The sequence below is a fragment of the Canis lupus genome, chromosome 10 (genome assembly GCF_011100685.1).
Source record: "Canis lupus familiaris isolate Mischka breed German Shepherd chromosome 10, alternate assembly UU_Cfam_GSD_1.0, whole genome shotgun sequence".
NCBI classification, from domain to species: domain Eukaryota; kingdom Metazoa; phylum Chordata; class Mammalia; order Carnivora; family Canidae; genus Canis; species Canis lupus.
The window spans coordinates 20365491-20384550 of NC_049231.1; the positions used below are offsets into that span (position 1 = coordinate 20365491).

The window sequence follows — 19060 nt, forward strand, 5'->3', positions numbered from 1 at the left end:
CAGCATGGAGACAAATAGACAGACCAACCGGTGGAATGGATGAGAGCCCAGACACGTATGGAATCCTATGGGTAGGGACACAACCGCTAACCCACATGAGGATCATGTTCAGAATCCACACCAAACTCCACACACCTGAAGTCAATTCCAAACAGATTATGGCCCTAAATGCAAGAAGCAAAACTTTAAAACTCTTGGAAAAAAGATGAAGTCTTTTTTGAAATCATGAGATTGAAAAGAATGTCTTAAGATGCAAAAAGGTAGGGCGCCATGGTGGCTCAGTCAGTTAAGTGGCTAACTCTCAGTTTAGGCTCAAGCCCTGAGAGGGTGGGGAGATCAAGCCCTGTGTTGGGCTCCAAACTTAGCAAAGAGTTTGCTTGAGTTTTTCTCTCCCTCTGCTCCTCCCCCACTACACACACATGTTCTGTCTCTCTCTCTCCCCCCCACCAAATAAATAAATCTTGCAAACAAAAAAATAGGAAAAAAGGCATAATCATAAAGGAGAAGATTGTGCAACTGGCCAGGGTAAATTAAGGTCTCCTCTCAAATACAAATCCAAACCACAATGAGACCCCACCTCACACCAGTGAGAATGGGGAAAATTAACAAGATCAGAAACAACAAATGCTGGAGAGGATGTGGAGAAAGGGGAACCCTCTTGCACTGTTGGTGGGAATGTGAACTGGTGTAGTCACTCTGGAAAACTGTGTGGAGGTTCCCCAAGAAGTTAAAATAGATCTGCCCTACGACCCAGCAATCGCACTTCTAGGTATTTACCCCAAAGACACAGATGTAGTGAAACACCGGGACACCTGCACCCCAATGTTCACAGCAGCAATGTCCACAATAGCCAAACTGTGGAAGGAGCCATGATGTCCTTCGACAGATGAATGGATACAGAAGACGTGGTCTACATATACAATGGAATATTAGCCATCAGAAAGGACAAATACCCACCATTTGCTTTGACGTGGAGGGACATGGAGGGTGTTATGCTCAGTGAAGTAAGTCCATCGGAGAAGGACAATCATCATATGGTCTCACTCATATGTGGAATATAAGAAACAGTGAAAAGGATTATAAGGGAAAAGACAGAAACTGAGTGGGAAAAATTAGAGAGGGAGACAAACCATGAGCAACCCCTAACTCTGGGAAACACACAAAGGGTTGTGGAAGGGGAGGTGGGAGGATGAGGTGACTGAGTGAGGGGCACATCATGATGGGATGAGCGCTGGATGTTCTACTATATGGCAGCAAACTGGATTTAAATGAAGAAGAAGAAAGAAGAAAGAAGAAGAAGAAGATCTCTTCTCCAACAGAGCGAAAAGCAACCCACCACTTGAAGGGAGACGCAAATATCCATACATACCCAGAACAGAGAACTCCTTTAAACCAACAGGTGAAACTAACAACCACAACAGAGAAATATGGAGCAAAAGCATTTCACAAGAAACACAAATGGCCAAGAAACCTATGAAGAAATACTTCACTTTATCTGCACTCAAGGAAATGAAAGTTAGCAGCCCCAGGGGACACCACTTCATGTCCCCACCCAGTGCCGGGGGAGGTCCTCAGCCTGACAATCCCAGCACTGAGCATGCTCCCCAGTACCACCACCCAAGTGTCACCCTGCGCCAGGCCCCGGGGCCAAGCCCCACACACGCCCTGAGGAGACTCTCTACACGCACACTGGGCTCACACAGGAATGTGCACAGAGACATCCTGAGAAAACTCAAAGGAGTGAAAACGGCCTGAAAGCTCAAGCGACATGGGACTGGAGGGATCAACACACAGACCAAGCAGTGGAATGCTACACGGCACAGAAAAATGAACTCCCACCTCAGGCCATCAATGTGTAACCCTTAAAGCCAAACACTGTAACATAAAGAGATAAAGAGCAACCACAAGTAGATTTAGAATAATCCCATTAAAAAATAAAAATAAAAACTAAAAAAAAAGCAAAACACATATTACCCATATAAACACATGGTAAAACGATCCAGAAAAGCAAGAAAATAGTCAACCAAAATACAAGAGAACGGTCACTTGTAAATGGTCACTTGCTGGGAGACAGGGAGGTGTCTGGGGAGGGACCTTCACAGACTCTAGCCTCTGCTCTCTCTTCAGCTAACAGTGGGCATCTGTACACTAATTTTTAGTTGTCTCTTTGAATTTGGACATCTATGGTACAGAAATCCTTCTGCGCTGATATATTTTATCATAAAAACAGAGACAGAAAAGGAAAGATCTATGCATGGGACTCCCAGAAATACATACCAGCAGAGTTTAGTGAACTGATTATCTATCAAAATGCTTCCTAGGCTCTCACAAATGCATCCCCACCTCTGGGGAGGGACAGGTTTGATTATGAGCCCAAACAAAGAGACAAAGACTAAGAAGTGGCAGACAGGTGGAACACAAGCACGACCAACGCTCCAGGCTGCGAGGACCCTCCAGTGCCATGGCTCATGCGAAAGGACACGGGAGGAGTGTCACCCATTCGGGCACCGTGCCACCTGCCAGGCACCACTGTGGGACCGCGGGAGGCCCAGGCCCGGCCCTCGCAGAGTCTGACAAGACAGAGCCAGGCCCTCGGCCAGGGCCAGAAGCCTGGCAGATGGTTCACAATCCACAGACTCGCTGATTCGACCCCACAGACCCCTGCCTGGCAGCAGGGGTGGAAGACAACAGCATGAAGGCCGCTGCCCTTCCAAGGGTGGTCCAATGGGACAGAGACTCTGAATGGGCTAGAGCAGGAAACAATGGGTGCTGCCCCGGCCGCCATGGCAGGAACATGTGGGGCCGACCTGGCGGTTCAGGCTGCCCACGCATCTCTGCACAAAAGCTCTGGTGAGAAAATCAGTCTAAAGGAAGAGCAGAGTCTCGGGCAAGGGCCCACTCTGAGCGTGCCCTGTGCTCTGCCGCTCTCTGCCTCCTAGCAAATGTCCATCCTTCAAGGCCACCGAAAACCCATCACACTAATTCTAGAAACTGCACATAAACAATGTGGCTTAAAAAGCCTGCATGTTTCATTATCCTCTGTATCTGTTTAAATGTAATGAGACATCACTTCTGCATGGCTAATTGGAAAAAGCATCTTATTTCCCTAATATGTGAAACTGCTCTAAGGAGCAGATAACCAGAGGGCAGATAATGTAATAACCACGGAGGCAAAGTCACTCGGTAGATGATGACTTTCTCAGCAGAAAAGCCCCAACAGCTATATTTGAATATGGTTTTTCTAATAAACCCACTGCACCCACCAGAGTAGCCATAGGGCCACAGGTCAGATTTTGTATTTTTAAAAGTATTAGATCGAGTTTGTTCAATAATGGACAGGAGATTAAAACAACAATCAAAAGCCAAAGAGCCAAAAAGTTAGGAATTTTACTTTCAAACAACGAAGTTGGATAAAAATATTAATTACCAATTTCAACAAACTCTCCTAAATCCCATGAGGTTCTAGGAGATGCTCTAGGCACCTACCCAGGACACAGACAGGGCCCCAGCTTGCTCTCGGGGAGCAAACAGGTAGAGTGAGTCACGTTACACTCAAGAAGTCAACACAATCCAAGAGGAAGAGCCATGAAACAAGCAAAGGGTGCACGGAATGGGAGAGCATCGTCGAGGACTGCACCTCTGACACGGCAACCTTCCCGGTAAAACCCAAAGCCCCAAAGGGAACCAGACACTCAGAAGTCACAGGTAAGAGAAAGAGGAATCCTGTGCGCTGTTCAGTCGACAAGGCCTGGCAGGCAGCCACTCTGTGTCACACGCTGCCTGAGGCACTGGAGCTAGAAGGTCTGCTGTACTCCTGGGGTCCATTGGGTCTCGGGGAGGGGCGGAGGCGGTGTCCTCCTGACAAAGGTCACTGGCTCTAGCTGTGCCTCTGCTTTCTGGCTGTGAGTGGATGGGCACTGGCCGTCAGGCCCTACTACTCCCTCCACCCTACTCGTTTCAAAATCTTCCTATCAGCAGTTAAACAAGTCCTGAGGCCTCCAAATCTAGCTGGGCTTCCATAAAAAAAGAATTTTCAGGCTCAGCTAGCCAGGGAACAAGCAAGCTAAAGGTTCCAAAAGCAATTAAAGAGTGAGCAAAAATGGAACACACACTTGATCAAACAAGATCTACACATGGCAAATCAGCATCTGTAAAGCTCACCATCGTTAGTCATCATGGGACTGCAAACTGCAACTCTGTAAGATACCATCACACACTCACTACAAATAGCTAAAATTAAGAAGACTGGCAATACCAAGTACTGACAAGGATGTGGAGCAAGAACCCCCATGCCCTGCTGGCGGGAGTGCAGACTGGAACAGCTGCTTTGGAAATCAGTTTGTCGGTTCCTCATAACGTATATAAACATACACTTAGTGTAGAGCCTCCTTACTCCTAGGTACTCGGCAGAGAGGGGTAAACAGGTGCCTTCATTAGAGCTCTACATGAATCAGTTTTGTGATGACCCACACTTACTTGGAAAGAGCCCAGGATTCATCAACTGGCGAATGGGTAAGCCCACTGAGGTATACACCAGACAGCAGAGTCCTACTTAGCAACAACGTGACAATGTGGACGGGTGTCTGAGCCCCAAGGGAAGCCAGCCCCAAAAGTCTGAAATTCGTGTGATTCCATCAGTATGAAATTCTTAAAAAGCAAAACTCTAAAGACAGAAAGTGGATCAGTAGTTAACAGGGCACAGGGTAGGGATGGGAGGCTGACAGCAAGGGAACTTCCCAGGGTAATGGAATGTTCTACATCACAATTCAAGTGGTTGTCACATTCCTACACACAGGTATCAAACTAACCTAACTGTATGCTGAGAATGGGTGAACTTTATTGTAATCCACTAGACCTCAACGAAGCCCCAGGAGGGAGAGACAGGGAGCAAGGGGACGAGCAGACAGAGCAGAACCGGGCAACACTGCTGAATGAATAAAGGAACATGTGGACAGACGCGGGGACATGCTAAAACCCTTCCTCCCAAGCAGTCATCAGAAGTCCCAGGCTTCAGGGATGCACACAGACCAACTACAATCAGAATTACATTTTCCCACTTCACTCGACAAAGTTCTGAACTGCGGGATATGCGAAGTGCTGCGAGCAACTTCTACAAAACAGCTGGAGACAGACAGGCACATCCTTCTGTGTGTGTCTTCTCCTTCCTGCTGGTCAAATACAAATGTGATGCCGAGAGCTGGAGCAGGTCCACTGGGGCCACTATGGGGAAGCCTAGAAGAGAGGAGTGACCGCCTCACTGCCAGCGAGCTCATGCCTGGGACAGGGACAAACTTCCACCCGGTCAGGCAATGTACTGCCTGTTGCAGAGAGCCCTGAGCCGAGCCTCCACGGTGCCAGGAGCTAGAACCTGGTTTACCTACTGACAATCATAAGACCATACATTTCCTAGAGTCTCCTGCTTGTCACTTCTCACCCCACACACCCAGAGCTGTGCCCAAATGGTGCTCTCAGTCACACGGCAGCCCACACGAGCCTCACGTCCTTCCTGGGAGCCCAGCAGCCCCTCAGCACGTGCTGCCCTGCTAAGCGGGGGCCTGGGCAGGGTCTGCAGCTCCCAGGGAAGCACAGGAGAGCAGAGTGAGAATTTGTTCAGCAGAGAGACCAGCAGGGAAGAGGCGCCTCAAACCAATGGGACCAGGATCCCAGGGCATCACACACAAGCAGACCAATCAATACCCACTGGCAGGGACTGCATCCCTGCTCTGAAACTCAGAGCCTGCAAGCTCGGCTCTACAAAAGATGTGTCAAGTGGCAGGAAAAATATAAAAAAGAAATAAAACAAAGGTCTGTGGCTGACTCTATCTTCTATTTTTAAAAAAAGTGAAAAAGAGGTTAACAATATATTATCTCTTTGTTTTCCAGATACAGTAAATACAACTATTAAAAAAGACAATCAAACAGAAGTGTCTCAAAATGACTACTTCTGTGGAAAACTAATTTTCTCCTTTTGTGTTCTACAATCTAGAAGTGCTTTTGCTTTCACAATCCAGGAAATTTGTTCAACAAACTTACTAAATGTACAAGAGATAGTGAAGTTTAAAAGTGCATTTACAGGAGCACTCAAGATGCAAAACAAGTATTTCAAACAGTAAAAAAAAAAATTCAATTTTAAAGAGATATTGCTTACAATAACAACAAAATATGATAACTAAGAATAAATCTAATAAGGGACATATTTTTTTTTTATGGAGCACATTTTAAAACTACACTGAAAGGCACGACAAACGGCCTAGGATATGGAGGACCCACGTGTTCGCGACAACGGAGACTGGGTTTCATGAATGTGTCCATCCTCCCAAACTGGTCTCCAGATGCGGTGCAGCTCCCAGCACAAAGCCAGCGGACAGTGAACACAAATACAGGGTCGTCTGCCCATGAGGACCAGGTGGGAGCGCACGGGCCTGAGGCCCCCACCCGCACAGGGACACTCAGGGTGCCAAATTCACTGGCAGTTGTGGTGTTGAGGGAAGACACCCTGAACTGAGGGACAAGACAGAGAACCTGGAAACGTGTTTGAGCATGAGAAGGACAAACGCCAGAAGGGACGCCTAGGCAGACATGAGGCCGGGCCAGCAGGTCACTGCACGGGCAAGTTCACCAGATTCCTCCCTCACATGGTGAGCGGCTGGCAGGGACAGATGGATGGCACACACCAGGGTGGAGGGCAAAGGTTAAAACTTTCAGAAGAGAATACGGGAGAAGAGCTGCGTGAAGTATGTGTAGGAGAGTTCTTAAGAGACAGGAGAAGTTCAACCACGCTGAAACGAAGACCTTCTGGTATCAACCTCCACCAAGCAGGGAGTCAGCAGCGGCCACAGCGTGGAAGAGGACACGTGTGACAGGCAAACTGACAAAGATTTAGAAACCCTAACACATGAAGATTGGCAGCCAATAAAAAATTAGATCAACAAACCAAAAGAAAAATGGGCAAAAGATGGAAGCAAGCATCTCCCTGGAGAGGGAACACAGGAGCCCATAAATAAAGGTAAAGATGCTCATCGCCACCAGTAACCAGAGAAATGATGGCCATGACAGGAAAGTCCACCAGACGGACAAGAAGTGGAAAGTCCAGGGACCACAGGAACTGGCGGGGACATGGAGCACAGGACTCCAACACTCCACAGGCATAGCCCGCGTGGGAGCATGCTGACACCATCTTGTAGGCTCAACAGGCTCACACCCCACCACACAACCGCTTCACTCCTTCGGCAGTGCCTAGGAGAAACCCTTGTCTGTGGGCACCTGCGTGAACGTCCCTGAAGGTCCTTATTGCAAAATGTGAGACACGACCCAAATGCCAACAACAGGAGAAAGGCTGCAGAAAATGTGCCATATATTTAAACGAGGGGATATTAGACAACCGGACACACAGATTAGGTGAAGCTTAAAAAATAAAGTGGAGGAAAAACACAAGCTGCAGAGGGATGAGGGTACCAGGGAAGGATGTGGCCCGACTGCTGCCTTGATCTGAACTTGCCACAACACCACACAACACATGCCGAGGGCATGAGGAATCACAGAGCCAGGAGGCTGGTCAGGTTCTGGGGGCCCTCCGAGAACAGGGTAAGAACCGTGAGCAGCCCCAGCACCATGGGTCCAATGTGAGTGGAGTTCTCAGTCCTCAGGTGGGGGTGGACACAAGCATATGCTCTAAGGACACACACCTGTACCTTCTATATGCATCCATATGACACACAAAATATTTTAAGAATAAGTTACCCCCAAACCTGCTGTGGGTAAAGCACCCCGACTGCACCAACCATCTCACTAGTCCCGCGGAAACCCACCACTCCAACAGAGGGAAACAACCTCAACAGGAATTTCCAGATCCCAGCTCTTACCTCTGTCACTTTGGGCTGAAGTATCAATGCTTCTGGACTCATTCGAGGGATGTCGATGTGGATCTGGAGACGCAGGAGAAAGATGTATTATTTTACAAAATGGCAAATGTCATCATAAGCATGTGATTAAAACAGCAATACTTAGTAACAGCGATGAATCCGCTCTGGACTTTAACCTGCTCCTGCTCTGGCTGAAAACACAAATTCCTTATGTCGCTGACTTCGGCTCCAGAGGAGGCGGCAGGTTCCACCTGAGTGGGCCTCCCCCAGTCCCAGCGTGGAGGCTTGCCTGGCACCTCCCAACCTAGCAGCTGCTGCCGAGCATTGAGGAAGAGAGCAGCCCTCAGCTATTTAGCAACATAATCCATAGCAATTAGTAAACATTGATTTCCAGCCTCCGACACGGGGAAGCAATTCAGGTGCATCGATAGTGTACAAGTCCTCCGCTGTGACAGCTTCTTCTGGGTGCCCAGGCCACTTTCTTCTCCGCTTCACAGAGCCCATGGGAATCCAGGGCACTTCTCAAAGGAAGCACTTAAACACCTCTGCTGGTGTCGGCTGAGCCCAGCTTGGCCACCGCCTGATGTGAGAGTCATCATGAAGTCCCCATGCTGCAGACGAACGCACACCCCGAAGGTTCAAGCCGCGGCCAAGCAAGAGCATTCAGGGCTTGAGCTGGCATCATAGGCTGGCTCCCAACATCCCACATGAACACCCCCACTGGCCACCCCATCACCCAGGAAAAGGCCCAAGAAGGCTGAAGGAAGACGTGCACACCTTAATGCCAAGTGGGAGTCTACAATTCAGGTTCATTCCCCCGTCTCTGCACATGACCACGAGGATCCTACTGTCCACAAGCCCAGGACAATGTCCTTCCCCTGCCTCACCAGCACTACAGCCTTGGTGACATCACTAAGGCCCTGGGGCCAGCGTCCTTGTCTAGAAGGTGCCTGCCACCTCCCTCCAAGGGTTACTGGTGAAGAGCGCACAGGAGGATACACAGCCTGAGAAGCCCCGCCAACCGCACCATTCCAAGGAGTTGGGGCTGCTTCCCCACTAATGGGCTCCTGCCTGGGGCTCTTCTGTCAGGCGACAACCCAGAAACTAGGATGAGCGGCACCCAGCCTGGCGAGAGAACCAGGAGGGAGCCGGGGGCCGGTGGACTCAGCACTCGGGGAGCACGGACTGTGGGCAGCAGAGAAGGATAGTGGGAAGGAGAATGAGAGGGAAGGAGCCGGAGGAGAGCAGCATGGGAAATAATCAGCCCCAAGCCCTGCGAGTAACACAGGGAGGAACCGAGGGAGATGTGCCTGCGGCCCAGTGTGTGAAGGAGGTCTGCGCACAGCAGTGCTGGAAGGGAGGGGCGCACAGTCCACACTGGGGGCCAGAGGCCCCCAGCCTGATCTCACCTCCTGCACCAGGCTGTCCCCAGAACACTGCTCCCCTGCCATCACACTCTGGCAGGCACACATCTGTCCCCTCTTACAGAAGAGCTGCCTGTCGTGTGTCTGCTGGGTGGATGGGACAACAGGCACCATAACTAATACCCGCCATCGTCTGTGCCAACGGGAGGATGAGGTCCAACCTGAGAGGGGGTGCTGCACAAGGCTGACCCAGACGGCTGTGTGTGCCCCTCTAGGCCGCCTGCTCCCCATGTACAGGACTAGCATGCAGAGGAGACCACAACTCCCAGAGGAGGGAGGACACACTGGATGAATCTTTCATCAGACCAACTCTGTGTGCTCCGGGCATGACGTCTTCCACCAGACACTTAAGCAGATGCCAGAGGACATGAGGGCATGACCGCAGGCCTGCACTCCTGCGGCCTCCTGGTGGTGTGTGACGGCGGGGCAGCCGCCCAGGGTGGGCAAGCAGGGAGACACCAGAGTGCCCGAGCCCCACACCAGACCAGACTCTGCCTGGACAGGGCAGCGTGTCTGAAAGCGTGGCAGCTAGACAGCACGGGGTGCACCTCCAGGAGGCGGGTCTGCTGGCAGCAAAGCAAGCGGGCCAACAGAACTGCCGTGGGCTACGCTTGTCTCAGCTCTGTTAATGTAGAAACATTCTGGGAATTCGTAATAATATGGAGACTTTTTATTACCTATCATAGTAACTGAATAAAGATGCATGTAACCCGTTTTTAATTAACTTTCCCTTATGAAATTCATAATAGAATACAGTTTGGTAAATCTTATAGATAGATGCTAGTGTCATCCTCTGGAAGTCTTTTCATTGAATGAAAATTCATGAGAAACACAGTCAAACCAATACCAAATTGGCCCATTCCCTAAAATTAGTGAGGTGGAAAAATAAATCAGGTAAGCTGATATTTCCCCACCCAAATCCAAGTGCAATCCCTCTCAAATCAGTTTCTCATGCCCTAGGAGCCACCGAGGCGAGGCTGAGAATGAGCCAGAGGCAGAGGGGCCCCGCCGCAGGAGGCAACAGAGGCGGGTTCCTGCCCTTTCCTGGGCCTCACTCTAAAGCAGGACAGTCCTCCTCCCAAGCTCCCGCACCCCATCCACGAAGAAGACATTCTCCCAGAATCCATGAACTTTAAAGGACCTCTGGTTATCAATCAGAGGGAAGGCCTGTCTTCAGTCCTCTCTAACAGATCTATACCAGAATGACAGAGACACGGCTAGCCCACATCTGAGTCAGAAAAATTCAGCAAGGCTCCTTCACCCAGAAGAGGGATTTCCAAAAGGAAGTATTTGGTACTGACATGTCTCAGGAAAGTCAGAGGTTGATTTCATAAACAGAAGGCAGGGCTACCAGCTGAGAACTACCTTTCTGTTTAAATGCAGCACAATAAATCAATGAATGAATGTGTGCATCACCAACCATTCTGAATTCTCACATATAACAAAGACAGAATCACAAAGCTCTCAAAGAGCTATTCTAACATAAAATTCTGAATGTACTGTGAACTGTAAATCAATTTTAAGTACTTTCCCCATTATACACACCGTCTGTCAATGGACTATTCAAGAAGCCATAATTATACCCATTTTGTATTAAACTAAACAGCAGAAACAATAAAGTGGCCACACGTGTTGCTATGGACCAAACTGCATGCCCCCAAGTCCAACAAACCAGCACAGCTCTCTTCCATCTAAACCCCGTCCCCCAGGGCTGCAGGGGGTCCAGTGCCCACAAAGGCCACAGGGACTCTCCTCGGATCGACCTAGCCAAGTGCCTGCTCCTGAGCCTGCAGGCCAAACAGCAGCTCACTGAGACAAGAGGCGCCCCCCGCTCCTCAGCCAGGTCTCAGGGTGCTGGCAAGGGATCATGGGCATCCATTTTGCAACTCCAATTAAAAACACCCTTTCACTCTTGTAGAAAGAACCAGAGATAAGCAAACTACTACTATTAGAAGCACACCATTTTTATTCTCATTTTTTATTAGAAAACACTAATGTGTGACCCAATTAAGGACATGCTAGAGAAAACACTTCCTCCTACCTATCATCACCAAGTTAAAGTTCTTCACATAACATGAAACAAGGAAGAGAGCCAACCTGTCTGTAGGTGTCCTGGTGAACGTCATCATTCCGAGAGTCGTAATAGTGCTCAATAAAAGCAAAATATTCTTTCTGTTTTCTCTGGAGAGTGGCTGGTCTTCGGTCCACATTGGCAGGAAGGTAACCCTGGGGGAGAAAAAGAACAAAAACACAAAGTGTATATGGTCAATGCTGATTCCCCAAGTCTGGAATGGCATTCTGAAACTGGACACGGGGGAGCCTCAATGAGTTGTGGAAAGAGAAACAGAGATCAAGAAAATCAGCTAGCTGGCCTCTGGGGCACCAAACAGGGGCTCGTGCTCAGACACACGTGGCCTTCGCTGAGCCAGCCACACCTTGGGGCCATCCACTGGGAGTCAGAACGGAGCCCCCCGGCAGGCTGGTACCTCATGCTCTCCCAGAGCAGGGCTGAGATCAGCCCTCACTCTAAATGCCTCACGTGCCTCAAGAATTCAGAAGTCTGCATGCTCTTATGACAACAGAACATACGTGTGTGTTTGCACATACACACAACATATACAGAGGTGTGTGCACATACGTGTATGCACACGCACACACACAATATACATGCACCCACATACATATAGTCACTTATGCAAATGTTCTCCTCTCTCTGAACACTGCTGGGCACATGGCAGCTGCAGCCCCAGGACATAAAGTGAACTCAAATCCAGAAAGGCGGGCAGGTGCAGGTGGTCTTGAAGAGCCCAGACTCCAGGGCCACGCTGCTTGGTGTTTTGGATGCTTTTTTATTTTTGTTTCTACTTTTTAAATCAACATTATTGACATATCACACATAAAATATACCTCTTTTAAGTAAACAGTTCCGTGACACTGGACAAGGGTACACAGCTGTTACCTACACCCACCCCCCAGTGAAGCCACAGAGCACTCCTATCACCCCCAAACCCACCCTGGGCCCAGGGCAGGCCATCTCCACGCTCTGAACCTCGAGAGCCCAGGGAGCTGCTGGGCCCCTCACCAGGGAGCACACTGAGGCCTGGCCTAGAACATCATGCACACGGAATCATTTGGGGACCCACGTGTGGTTTTTACTTGGCCTACTGTCTTTGTGATCTGTGCAGACTGAAGTGTGAACCAGCAGTTACTTCCTTTGCTTACTGAGTAGTATCCCATGGTTCAGACGTAGCAGTTTGTCGGGTCATGACCTGGTTGCTGAACATCTGGGTTGTTGCTACTTTGGGGCTATTATGAATAAAGCTTGTTATAAATATTCTCGTACAAGGTTTTTATGGCTATGCACTTTGATTCCTCCCAGTTAAACACCTAGGAGGGGACTTACTGGGGCACCGTGCAGTTGCGTGTTTAGCCTCCTACAAAACTGCCAGACCTTCTACAAAGTGAGCATATGGTTTCACATTCCAACTAACAGTGTATGAGAATCCCAAATGCTCCACACCCTCCCTGATGCTTAGTATTGGCCGTGTTTAAACATCATGAGCCAGTCTGGGGCTTCAAGGCTGGCTCAGCCAGTGGAACACACAACTCTTGATCTCGGGGTTGCAAGTTCAAGCCCCATGCTGCGTATAAAGATCACTTTAAAAAATAAAATTAAAAAAAATAAATAAATAAATAAAATAAAATCTTTAGACAACTACCATGTGATTTCACTTACATGTGGAATTTAGGAAACCAAATAGATGAATACATGGAAAGGAGAAAAAAACAAAGAGAGAAAGGGAAGCAAACCATTAGAGATGCTTAACAGGAGTGCCTTGGGGGCTCAGTCGGTGAAGTGTCTGCCTTCAGCTCAGGTCAAGATCTCAGGGTCCTGGGATAGAACCCCACGTTGGGCTTCCTGCTCAACGGGAAGTCTGCTTCTCCCTTCCCTCTACCTGTCCCTCCCCCTGCTTGTGCTCTCCATCTCTCTCTCTCTAATAAATAAAATCATTTTAAAAAGAGACAGACTCATAATAATAGAGAACAAATTGAGGGTTGAAGGGGCGGGCTAGATGGGTGTCGAGCACGAAGAAGGGCATTTGTCATGATGAGCACTATAAGGTATTGTATGTAACGGATGAAACACAAAATTCTACTCCTAAAATATTGCACTATATGTTAATTAACTGGAATTTAAAAATTTGGAGAAAAATAATAAAGACTCCCTTACAAAAAAAAATTTCTAATAAAATCTTTTTTAAAGATTTTAAAGTGATCTTAAAGAGATCTTTTTAAAAGATCTCTTAAGGGACTGGTGGGTGGCTCAGTGGTTGAGCATCCGCCTTTGGCTCAGGACAGGATCCCAGGGTCATGGGATCAAGTCCCACACAGGGCTCCCTGCAGGGAGCCTGCTTCTCCCTCTGCCTGTGTCTCTGCCTCTCTCTGTGTCTCTCATGAACAAATAAATACAATCTTTAAAAAAATAAAAATAAAATAAAATAAATAAAAAGATCTCTTTAAAAATTCTTTAAAAAAAATATTAGCCATTCTATTAAACAGTTTTCACTGCATGTCCCTACCAATTAATGACGTTGAACATCTTTCCATGTACCAATCCGCCACTGCTTCTCTTCTTTGGTGAAGTGTCCGTTCAAATTTTTTGCCCTTTTTTTTTTAAATCAGGTTGTTTGTGTTTCCAGTGAGTTTTAAGGTTCTGTATTCTAGACACAATTTACATATTACAATTATATTTTCCTAATCTGTGGTCTGCCTTTTTGTCTCAAAGAGCAGAAGTTTAAAATTTCTATGATCTCCAAACTTGTAAACTTTTTCTTTTACATTTAGTGCTTCTTCTATATAAGAAAGATTTTCTCCTTGCTTCTTCCCTTAATGTTTTAAAGCTTTACCTGGCTACCTCTTGCTCATCGCTCAAGCATCTCTTCCATGGTACTTCATCAGGAGGCTTGAACTGCAGTACACCCAAGGTGGGGCTGGTCACTCAGAGCCCCAGTAGCACCTGGCACGTGACTTCCTCGGGGCCAGCCCCTCACTGGGCCAGCCACATGGCAGCCAAATTTTTATTAAGTGAATCCATGTATGATGAAGCATGTGAATGGATGAACAAATATATCCTATATGGTACTTTCTGCCTTTTAAAATGCTCTCGTGTCTGGGGCGCCTGGGTGGCTCAGTTGGTTAAGCATCCGATCCTTGATTTCAGCTCAGGTCATGATCTCAGGGTCCTGGGATCAAACCCCATATCGGGCTCCATGCTCAGCACAGAATGTGCTTGTCCCTCTCCCTCTGCTCCTCTCTCTCTCAAATAAATAAATAAATAAAATCTTAAATAAAATAAAATGCTCCCACCTCTGTAGTAGCATCACTGTGTTTGCTGCTAAACACCTATGGCTCCCTTGTTCAAACGGAGCCTTGAAGATCCTCTGGGAACCACGTGTCCCTGTTCTCAACCCATAATCCCCTTCCTTCAGGACAGTTCTTGATGGGCCATCTCCTTGGCCACAGGGACTGACAGGCTCAGAGGTAGAGAGGAGACCCAATGCTGGCACAAAAGCCAGGCCCACCACTTTTCTTTGCAGCTGCCTGTGAATCAAAGAGAATGTCCAGAAGTGCACCTGGGTGGCTCAGTTGGTTAGGCGTCTGACTCTTGATTTAGGCTCAGGTCATGATCTCAGGGTCCTGGGATTGAGCCCCAGGTCGGGCTCTGCACTCAGCAGAGAGCCTCCTTAAGATTCTCTCTCTCCCTCTCCCTCTGCCCTCCCACCAGCTCACGTACCCATTCTCTCTCTCTCTCTCTCTCTCTCAAATAATAAATATTTTAACAATAATAATAATAATAAAAGAGAATATGCAGAGACTGGAGCTGTGTCAGCCACCCTGATCACATGGAGAACCGTGGGCTGCAGATCCACCGTGAAGATCTGAGTTGATGGAGCGCTGAGCTCAGAGAGCAGCCAGCCTTGACGATGAGATGGGTCTGAACCCAGCCACATCTTTCCAGATGTATGAGCACATCTGTTCTTTATCTTCCTTGAGGCATTTCTATGAACATCTATTCTATTATCGATTACACTCTCGCATACATTTGCTTTAACAAACTGGGGTCATACCAGTTAAGCTTCTTAATAAATATTGAAACAGAATGTATATGTGCACGCGCTCATCTAAAAAGTGTGAGATAAATAAATAAATAAATAAATAAATAAATAAATAAATAAAGTGTGAGATATTATCACAAACTGACCCATTTGAGGCCCCCTAGGAGCCCCCCAATCACTGTCCTTCACCTCCTCCCTGCACCTAAGTCCCTGACTGCTAACACTGGGGTAAATTTTGTCTAGTTCTGAATTTTGTATAAAGGGAATCATCTTTTCTGTCTGGCTGCTTAAACTCAACATGACATTTGAAAAATTCATTCAATTCTGTAACATGTTAAGAGTAGCCGATTTTCACTGCTGCCTGTTCCCATGTACAAAATCCATTCTACTGTTGACATTTGGGCTGCTCCCGCTCTCTGTTATAAACACTCCTGTTCCTGTCCATCGTGGCACATATACGCATCTTGTTAGATATGTACCAAGAAGGAGGACCCCTGGCCGCGCTTCCCTTTCACAGGCCCTGCTGCAGAATTTTCCAAAGTGATGACCCTCCCACGGAAGTGCATGCCAGTGCCTAATGTGTGTACAAGTGTAGCCCCGTTTTCCCTGAGGTCACCTCCCTCTCCCCGGCTCATCTGCATCTGAGTCCTCTGTGAGCATCTCCTCTTCCCCGCTTGCCTTGCCTTTTCTCCCCATTAATGATGTCTTTTGATGAAGACAAGTTCCTAACTTTAATGGAGCGTCTTTAATTAATCTTTTATGATTAGTCCTTCTCGTATCCTTTGTAAGAAAATGTCCTTTATCCAACATTCCGTGCCCACGCATTTCACCTTAAAACCATGCCTGGACCCCAGCTGTGGTTAGCCCAGCACACGCCAGCCTGCCACACATCGCTGGGAGTAACACTTGGCTACACCTTGGCCACGCCGACTCGTGTGCTAACTGCGTGGGGCTGCTTCTGTTCCACTGGGCACAGCTGAGCAGGCACAAAGCACACCGTGTGACCCACTGAGACCCTGCTAGCTAGTTCTTTCCAGAAAGTTTGCCAACCAGGCTCTTCAACACTGATCCTGAAGGTCTCCAATCATGTGTGTCCATACATGCGTGTATTTATACCTACCTTCCCCCTATCTCTGAAGGCTGGGACTCTCTTTCTCATGGTCCAGCATGCTAAGGTGCATGGCAGTGAGCCACAACTGATTCCTTCCTGACGTAAAATCCCCACAAGTCAACTATTCATTCAAGGAGAAACTAGATATAGTGAAGGCTCCTGATGCCTTATTCCCAAGCATCCCCGCCAGGAAGGGGCCAACCCGGGTCACGGGTGTCACCAGCACTGAGGACAGGCCCCCCTGAGGAGCACCTGCCCTGACACGTGTTCAGTTCATCAGAAGAGGTGAGAAAGGGACACACGCATTGGAGGGTCCAGCTGACTCACACTCACAGCTCAGCCAGTCGGAGCTCCTACCACTGGGAATTCGCCTCTATCTTCTGATCAGATGAGAGATTGCTAATCTCCCGAAGGGCAGATCGATTCTCATTAATTACAACAGCGACAAAAACAAGAACCAGCCCTCTGAGTGTACGTGTCCGAGTGCCTTCCGCCTGCTGTGCGGGCTCCATGAGTCCCCCGCCCGAGCACATCCACCAGCAGGCCTCTGCAGCCAGCACCACCCGGAATATCCGGTGCAGCACCCAACACGGGGCGGGGCGCCCTCCCTGTGGGGAACCCGGCCCTGTCCCTGCTGGGGGGCTACCACTCCAGGCGCTGGTCACACCTGACGGAGGACCTGGTCTCATCACGACAGTGACAGCTTCGGAGACAACCCACCTAGGGACCAGGAGGATCCACCAGTGCCTCTGACTTTACTGCTACCTCCAGACCCCAACATCTCCAGAGAAAAAAAACACTTGTCCTGACGCGGCTATGGCCACAGGCTGAGTAGGTGAAGGGCCGGCTGCTCACCAGGCATGAGCTACGGACAGCAGCACCTCCAACCGTGCTTTGTGGACAAGCTGACGTCATTCTGTTCACAGAAGAGGAAAAGGCTCAGGAGTTTCGTTAAGGTGCCCAGGGTTACAGGGCCTGAGGGCACGCTGCAGCCAGAGCTCAGGCCCGCTGCCTCCGCGCCCTCTGCAGAGGCACCTGCTCAAGTCACAGACACTTAGGCAACATGACCCTGCCCTGTGGAGTCATCTACACACCACACCACACTACACCACACTACACCACACTACACCACACACACTGTTCCCTGAGCTCCACGCATGTCCTGGGCCATCGGACCCTTAGACGCTCAGACCCTGGGCTCAACACCGGGAGGTAGAGATGCTGAGCGCAGCCCCGCACTGAGCTCCAGCAGCTGCCAAGGCTTCTATCACGCCCCTGCACAGAGGCGGACACCCTCCCCGCACGGCTGCCGGCCCCTGGCTCTCAGGTTCAGGGCCTCTGCAAACTCCCTGGGCCTGAGGCTCTGGCCTCCACACAGGCTCAGCAAACACCGCCCCGGGCCAGATGCAGGAGCGGAGCAGCGGGGCAGCGGGGCCAGCGCCTGACCCCAGCAGTGGGGCCGGCCCCCAAGCTCTTCGGGTCTGTGCTCGAGGGCCTGCGGCAGTGTCCTCAGCACCATGCTGTCTCCTGAGCGTCTGCCCCCGCAGCATCAGGCCTGCCCACTGCCTGTGCCAGGGCTCGTGCGCTTCGTGGCTGGCACTCAGCAACCTGCAGCGCAAGGCACGGGCACACGCGCTGCCCTCGGCGCACGTCTCCTCCAGGGGTGCAGCAGCTGGCAGCGCGCCTCCCCCAGGCCCCTGCACTCCTGCCACCCAGGCACCTGCTCTAGGCGACCCCAGGACCAGGACCGCAAGCTCCACAGGGCGGGCGTCCCCACGCTATGCTCACAGCTGCTCCTCTCCCAGAGTGCTGCGGGCACACCACAGACGCCCGACGCAGACCTGCTGCACAATGAATGTGCCAACGGGACGTGCAGCGATACTACCATACCCCGAGGAGGGCCACGGCCCTGGGGGTCTGCGCTGCCGCGTGACAAGTAAGCACCGGTAAGCATCCGGTTCTGGGCTTGGTTAGGACTGGTTTGGGGTGGGCACCAGTGTTGGAGAACAAGGTGGGGAAGAGAAACAGGGCAGACGCCCTAAGAAAAGTCACCCAACTACATCGAGTGCACCAGGCAGCGTGTCCAGGCTGCCTCGGCGAGGCCAGAGCACATGCGGTGAGGAGCGTGGACATGTGCAGCAGCCAACAGGGAGGCCCCGTGTGCCAGCCCGGGGCCCACCGTCGATCCGGCCCAGTGGGGCAACCAGGGAGCCTCATGGGCTGCCGTCCATCAATCCCACCCCAAGCCACTGAAGGGCTCTTACTGACCGTGAACGAGGATTCACACATTCCCCTACTCCCAGATTTTAACTTCACTTCTTAAAAGAGAAATTCTAAAAGGCAGCACGCCATAATGGGAACCAGGCAATAAAAAGCCTCCCCCCCTCCCAACACACTCCTGACACTCCCATTCCTAAAGGAAAACACACATATGCAAGTTGGGGCCTTCAGATAATTAAACCAGACTGGAAATTATGCAAACGAAATATATTCAAGTATGCAATGAATTTTAAATGACAGAACTACAGAAAACTTAATTGCCGTATT

The 19060-nt window shown here is 49.6% G+C and overlaps 1 protein-coding gene across 3 annotated transcripts in view; it reads right to left on the reverse strand.

Moving 5' to 3' along the window:
- TBC1D22A (TBC1 domain family member 22A) overlaps window positions 1-19060 on the reverse strand; it is a 334160-nt gene that overhangs the window by 219807 nt on the left and 95293 nt on the right. For all 3 annotated transcript variants that reach the window (XM_038550205.1, XM_038550204.1, XM_038550203.1), the window contains exons 6-7: window positions 11384-11512; window positions 7863-7925 (exon numbers count right to left, since the gene is read on the reverse strand). In XM_038550205.1, coding sequence (XP_038406133.1) covers window positions 7863-7925; window positions 11384-11512 — 192 coding nt within the window. The remainder of the gene's footprint in view (window positions 1-7862; window positions 7926-11383; window positions 11513-19060) is intronic.